The following is a 7,389-nucleotide window of genomic DNA, read 5'->3' on the forward strand; positions in this document are numbered from 1 at the left end:
CTGGACATTCTGCTCGCGATTCGACCGATAAATTAATGGTATTGCGCTACGAACTGGTTCCCGCATTCATATCGGCAAATTTAGGCTGACCTGACGTACCGTTTTGAACGGGATAAACCCGTTTTTCGACTGTTTTAACCGTCCCGTCTTTTTGCCATTTTGTACCGTTTTCGGATACTCCTTGAAAAAATCTTAAATAGAGCTTTTTTACATTGAACTTTTCCTAAATGGAAAATAAGTTTTCAAACAGCCAGTTTTTTTTAGTTAATATCACTGAGTACGTTTTGTGCCTTCCTGACAGTACCGCGCCAATGGAAGGACAGCCCCTATGTGAATTGACGAAAAAGTCGCGGTAGAAAGTTGAGACCATGATAATTGTTAATCAAAATCTCGATCATCATGTGAAAAATTTCAGGAACTCATTGCGAAAAATCACACTCTTCAGGATCGGGTAAGTTCATCAAAGCAATGAATAATTGTTTGCATGCTTTGGTTGGTAAAAATCTTCAAAAATCTATTTTATCATGTGTCCCGTTTTTTGAACCCATTTGTCTCGTTTTTATCCCGAGAAAATCTGGTCAGCCTAGCCAGACTTAGCCCCAAGCGACTGTTTCCTGGCTTCCCTTTTGGAAATTTGGTAAATGTTGAATATTCTAATGAAGAAGTAGATAAGGAATCAAACAACTAATTTGATGGACGCAGCACTGCAACACTGCTTCACGCTACCAATCAGTGTTTGTACAATCATTTCCGGAACATTTTTTCAGTCAATTCTTTTCGTTCTCCGTCTCTCCTTAAGTTGTACGTTTTCAATCTGGATCGTTTTTTTGGCACTCTGAACGAAACTTAGTAGAACATCAAATTTTTTTACCAATTCCCTTGTCAAAATGTATGGATCTCGCGGTATTACAGGCTTTAGTCCGTATTCTGGCTTGATGTTTACTGTCAGTCCTTACTGGAGCCTTTGGAAACCCCTTGAGATAGTTGAATCATATTTTTTTCCAAGTCACGATGCGACAACCCAGGATTTTTCATGTGAGTGAACAAAAACCCTTTGCAAACGGATTACTAATTTTTTTCTTTCTCGATCGGAATCTCACCGAAAAATGCAAAACTGAGCAGATATACCTTTTAACAGAACTTTTTATTATTAATGCTTAGGCGATTAATTTTACTTCACTGAAAACAAAAGAACAATCACATACTACAAATGAGCAATTTACCAAAACTTTCAAGCCTCCCATAAATTGAAATGTATTCACACCAAAACGCTTCAGCTCAAATTCAGATTGGTTCAATACCGAATATCCAAAGGTCGGTTTCGTAAAGAAAGCAAAAAAATTTAATTAACCATGACACCGATCCATTCACACGCTTCACTACGCGTTACTACAATTAATACATTATGCAACATATCAGTTTGATTTGAATTAATTTGCATCGATTGACCGACAAGCCGCTGGCACGCGTACTGGCCGAGCCATCTGCCCAAGCTCAGTCTAATCGCACCAGCCAGGTGAAGAAGATGGCCGTTGTGCTGAGGTCGCTAATTTGTGGATATAAGCGGTACTTTCACGAGTTTCAAGGTTAGTTGCTAGCTCGGCGAGTATTAAAAACAAATGATATATTGTATATTTTTCTAGATCCCCGAACCGTAAACTTCCCGTTGGTGAATCCACCATGGCTGCCGTTTGCGTTGCTTGGTGCATACTTGTACTTTGTTCTGCATCTAGGACCCAAATTGATGGCCAAAAAAAGTCCATTTAATCTGAGAGCACTTATTTTGGTTTACAATTTGATACAAGTGATAGCCAATGCGATGCTCTGTATTATGGTAAAAAAATATAGCAAGCCAATGCTAGGTTACTATTGAAATATTAAAACATTGCGAGTGTTTTTTATAGGCGTTAAAAACAGCTTTCGATCAGCGGATATCTTTCAAATGCCAACCAGTTAATCGTTCCGATACACCAGAAGGCATACGAGAGCTTCGATTGATACACTATTACTACTTGCTAAAAGTGGCCGATTTGATCGATACAGTAAGTTTCTGAAACGGTCAAACATCACTTCAAGCCTAAACCTATCTTCCTCGCAGGTATTTTTTGTGCTACGCAAAAAGCAAAGCCACGTTTCGTTTTTGCACGTGTACCACCATACCGGAGTTCTGCTGGGTGCCTACGTGTACTTCCGCTTCGTCGGTGGCGGTCACCCGTCCATGTTGGGCCTCTGGAATACGTTCGTCCACGCGGTCATGTACTTTTACTTCTTCCTCACGATATACCGACCGGAGCTTACGAGAAACGCCGATTGGAAAAAATACATCACCATGCTGCAGATGGTCCAGTTTGCCTATCTGGTAGTCCACTTCGCGTGGCCCGTGCTGTTCAACCTGGACTGCGGAATCGCCAAGTTTTGGTTCTGGCTGCCGATGATTCAAAACGTTTTCATGCTGGCACTATTCTCGGACTTTTACCGCCGGACCTACGGGAGACAGAAGCAACTGCAGTAACTGGCTCAGAAGGGACTAATTAGTTTAAAATAGAGTAGTTATATGCAATAAATATGTTGTTGTTAATTGTTACACAATCTACAACCTGATGAAATTGCCATAAAGTTTCAGCCAAATCAAAAATGACAAATAAAATAAATTTAAACTGGTTATTTTTCGTAGGATCGCTCATATTGTACATATTTTTGCAAAATAATGTTAAAAACTGAATCAAGCTGTGTTCAAAAATTCTCAAAAAAAAACGAAGATAAAAAAGGCCGTTCTTGACATTTTATTGTATGTGAATATTGTATGTGAATAACAAATAAAATCACTAATGTATAAGTAATAATTGTCTTTCGAAAATCCCTTCAGTTTTTATTCCGTTATATGATTGAAAAGAGACTCACTTTTGGATTAAAAAATTATAACTAATGAAAAATGCACGCCGACCAAATTTGGCATTCAAATATAACAAAAATAACTCTCGCGACCTTTAACCATATTTTCACTTCAGGGATTGTTACAGTAAAACTCGCATAAATCAACGCTAATTTTGAAGTTTATATTTTATTAAATACTATATGCAATGCCCACCATTAACCACACAATATGCGAACTATTGTAGACTCCCGCAAGCTGTACTATCGCATCAGGCTTCCTGCAACGGCAAACACTAACAACTTTATTCATCAAAGTTGCATGTCTGTTGCGCGGCATCGGCTGCAATGGGTACCATTGCAACTGCATGTTTACGAACAATTTATATGTCAAGTACTGTTGTGGATTGTACCGGTTATTATCGCCTGCAGTTACCCATTCAACAAGTCTAGCGCCTCGAACATTTCTAGTTGCCCGCGCATGCATTACGCTAATGGTTTCCCGCTCCGGATGTACAAAATATACATTGTAGATACCATTACACCACCCTAGCAGCAGCACCAACCCTAACCCCACCCCCGCGTCGGGCAATCAAATCAATTATTTTGTCCCGCAGTTGTTCAGGGGTTGCAATTATAATTGAACCTGTGCCCCACCTTGGTGTTTGCCTTGAACGCAAAATCGTTCATTATCCGCGAAGGATAGCGCAGGTGGAAAACAGCTCCTAAAATATAGATATATCTTCATCAACTCGGGCGGGAGCGCTTCCCTGGGTTGACGCTGGTATTAACTTGAATCGGTAGGTTATAGTCATATACCTACTCGCACGTATCATTGTCTGTAGTATTATCGCGTCTCGCGTGATGACACGATAAAAGCTGCGACTTGCAACGCTCTTGTCGGCGAAAAAAGGCAAACAACAAAAACCTGATGAGGAGCCGGGAAACCCAGGAATAGTGGGCCAGGTGAGAAGTGGGAACGAATTGGCGATGGTGGCATAAATTCTTTCCGCAGAACCCGACTACTGTTACCGGATCGGTACTCCAAAAATAGCGACGGAAAATTTATGATTACTTGAAGAGAATAATAAATTTCCCTATGAAAAGGGAGCTGCTGCAAATGGGGTTATTGCTAACGATTTAGGACAAACGGAAAGCTGTTAGCTTCTTGTGCAACCGCAAGGCTTCCACTTAGGGCTCAATTAGGCTACTGCTTTTAGAACCACCCCTTGGGGAGTCTTTTTGGTTTCGCATTCTTTACATTACATAACTAATAACTCGGTCTGATTGGTGGGTTATCCAAAGAAGAAAAATGAATGTTATGCTAAAGTGATCTCCTGATTCGCAGAAGATTGGATTACACTTCACACTCCGCCCGTTTTGCTAGTTGTATCATCCAGCAAGCATGAATTCACCCCTGTGCCTTGTAACCTTGATCGACAAAACAAGCAAAGCCACAGTCTAACCTGATCAGGCCCATAAATTACCATCCGAATTGGCCATTAACTGCAACGGTGTAACAGTTTGCCATCCTCCGCATATTTGTCCTATGAGCATGCGAGAAGCACGCATGAAACGGTAATTTATTATTCGTTGAAATGTTTCTGAATGGATAATTAATTAGGACACGTTCAACAAAAGCACTGTAGCTCGGAAGCTCCTCCGGGTTAATGTGTCACTTGAAAAAAACCTATCGGTTTACTATCTGTGTTTTACCCGTACGTTACATTATTGTTTTACTGCTTCGATTCGCACCATAGTTTCACGGCGACAGCGGCGGTTTCCACTAATAGCATGTAAATTGATTCGCCTTGTAAAGTTGGATTAGTCAACTAGCATCGAGGCAACAGCCCTCTGGGTATTGCTTGTCTCGTGCCAAAACAGTAACCAACGCTGGGAAATTCTCCAACTGGTTCCGCGAATTGGATTTTCGGAAGGCAAACATCAAACTGAATGCGGCATAATGGCGTTAAATGAATAAATTAATAAATTCTACATATTTATCTTAAACATTGATCCACTCGCGTGGTTGAAGAATATGGTGAGAGCGCATATTTTGAATGTAGAATTAATTGCAGGATTGATTTATACATTTAGGTACAGTCTGCGTGTATAACAATTGATGTAAGAGTGTAATTTCGGAAATTAGGCTAAACAAAATTATTTCTAGTGTAAACATAAATTAGAATTCTCTTTGGTTGTATTCTTGGCTCAATGCTCCTAATGCTGAATAAAACGAAATATTTCGACATTATATTTTGTCTTTTTCAAGATGTCTGTAAAGCAAAAAGTAAAAGATTTTACTCCTAGCAGCAGTCAGAGTAACTTCGAAACGATTGCGACGCGGTTCGCGAGCTTGATAACGGTTGGTGCAGTTAAGCTATTAAACTAAACGGGTTGCTTTTTTCTGCAACATTTGCGGTATATTTAAGTCGTACGTGTTTAGATTGTGTTGACATTGATAAGAAAATGTTTTTTGTCCTTCATCTGATACAGAAAATTAGTGTTCTTGTAGAACATTTTCGTAGAAAAGTGTCCATTCAGAATATTGACTCATCAGTTCGAGGTTATCTGTTGGGCCATCTAGAAACAAAACTGAAAAATTACTGATATGTATTAATGAATACAATTTATTGAGTGACTCGTTTGTCTCAGCTGTGAAGTGAATTAAGGATGGTTCGGTTAATAACCCTTTTCCTTACTTATAGTTTACCTTCATTGGATACAAATGCAATAGTCAAGAAGTGAACTATAGAACGTCTAGTGACTATCGTCGAATTTTGTCGAACACGACTAACCGATAATACGTGCCCCGAAAGCAATCCGTTAAAGTTATTGATTTATAAGTGAAATGAGGGGCCAAACTTGCTAAAATGTGTACAGTTGTGATCTGTGATGCTTTGTTTAAGTGAGAAAAGTGGAGGTTTTGTGAAAAACACAGTGTTCTATGCGTGGAAGTTATAATTTATCCACGAAATCAAATTGAAAATTGTTAGGCCAGTTAGGTTGCGTGAGTGTGAGTGCCTATTTCGTGCGTCGCGCTAACAAGCGGTTCATTATTAACGTGCGATAATGGAGTGCATATGGTGGTGTGAACGAAGAGAACGGCACTTCCTGAAGAGCGGAGAGAATAGCGTTGCGCTGTGCTAGTCGGCGTTTGTTTCGCTGGCATAGGCATAACCAAACTAAAACAGATGAGTATATGTTTTTTGTATAAAACATTTCATGAATGTAAGGCTATGTGTGTAGTGGTTTTTAGCGGGCTTTGGACTTTGGCAGAAGCGTCAATGTGTGATCTGTTGGGTGCACGAGGTGGTAGCTTTTCGGCTGCGAGTAGGGTTTTTTTGTTTGCGCGATGAGTCTTGAAATGTTTTACTTTTTTTCTCCCACAAGTAAAAGCAATGAGAATCGTCAGGTGAGATAGGTTAACTTATCAACGGGCTCGATACGACATACACGATTTGCTTTTGGATTTTTTTTTCCTAATTGGTCCGCGTTCGAATATGGTTTACATCATGTGATGATCCACCGGATACCACGTAGTTGCCAGTTTGAGGAACGACGTAGCGTGCCGTTTTGATTGTGGCCGTTTTTGTTTAACATTCAATGTTTAACTGTTACAGTTTCGATTGTCCAAATAGAAAACAGAGTGCAATTAAGATGTTTTTCTGGAGACTTTTTTCGTGTGGTTTTGTGTAATAGTGTTGTTTATTAGAATTTATGGTAGAATAGATTAATTAAGTTGTATCAGTAAATGTCGTGTGCCATGAGTTTTATTAGCAAACATGTTCTCACCTCGAGAGCAATGGTGTGGTTTATGGAAGCTGGGAGTATGGTGCAGTGATAATACATGAAATCTTATGCTTCACTTTTCCGATTTTTCTAGCTTTTGGGCTGTTTATGTTTTGTATACAATGTTCCAAACATGACTAGGTCGGCATTTTGCTAACAAACTTAAGACCATATATTGGTCAATATGGAAATTTGCATTTTTAAATTATTAAAGCTTTGCATGCATGAAACTTTGCCAATTTTTTTTTTATTTAATAGGCAACATTCGCATCGACAACTAAGATAGAATCGGCGTGAAAAGTCGTGTCCCCGAGTTTCTGCGTCGGTAGGAGGGAATACAGCGGTCGTGCAAAGTGCTTCGATGTAAACTGCGTTTCCGGCTCGGGAGCATTTTACTTATATGAACGTTTTTAGAATATAGTGATTTCGAGGGCTATACCCAGATACTTGTTCATGTCTCACTGTGACTGTTTAACCGAAGATTTCGTCCGGTCGATAAATATCGCGATTAACGAAAACACAATGTATACCCTCTAAAGAATCGCGTCGGCCGACGTGCAGTCGTTTCTTCGAAAGTACTCGGGATTGACAAATAGCTGATGGCTATGAGTAGCAAAGGCTACATCGCGGACCGTTTGGCAAGAAATATACTCATGGTTCGTTTTCGTAATGAGCGCGCATCATTGTTATATTCTGTTTTTCAGGTGTGTTTTTCGCGGGATAGTA

General features: G+C 39.7%; 1 protein-coding gene across 1 annotated transcript; it reads left to right on the plus strand.

Moving 5' to 3' along the window:
- The first annotated feature begins 1,276 nt into the window (after nt 1–1,276).
- Nucleotides 1,277–2,829, plus strand: LOC129730902 (elongation of very long chain fatty acids protein AAEL008004-like). The gene is made up of 4 exons (XM_055690507.1): nt 1,277–1,586; nt 1,644–1,834; nt 1,905–2,042; nt 2,099–2,829. The coding sequence occupies exons 1-4, from the start codon at nt 1,526–1,528 to the stop codon at nt 2,510–2,512; spliced, it is 804 nt and encodes a 267-aa protein (XP_055546482.1). The 5' UTR covers nt 1,277–1,525; the 3' UTR covers nt 2,513–2,829.
- Nucleotides 2,830–7,389: the final 4,560 nt, after the last annotated feature.

This window comes from Wyeomyia smithii, chromosome 3 (assembly GCF_029784165.1).
Source record: "Wyeomyia smithii strain HCP4-BCI-WySm-NY-G18 chromosome 3, ASM2978416v1, whole genome shotgun sequence".
Taxonomy (NCBI): domain Eukaryota; kingdom Metazoa; phylum Arthropoda; class Insecta; order Diptera; family Culicidae; genus Wyeomyia; species Wyeomyia smithii.

Excerpts from the sequence above, each read along its gene's own strand:
- LOC129730902 (XM_055690507.1), top strand. The coding sequence starts at position 1,526 with ATGGCCGTTGTGCTGAGGTCGCTAATTTGTGGATATAAGCGGTACTTT. Across the intron at positions 1,835-1,904 it reads ATGCGATGCTCTGTATTATG|GCGTTAAAAACAGCTTTCGA; the intron begins GTAAAAAAATAT and ends TGTTTTTTATAG. Across the intron at positions 2,043-2,098 it reads TGGCCGATTTGATCGATACA|GTATTTTTTGTGCTACGCAA; the intron begins GTAAGTTTCTGA and ends TCTTCCTCGCAG.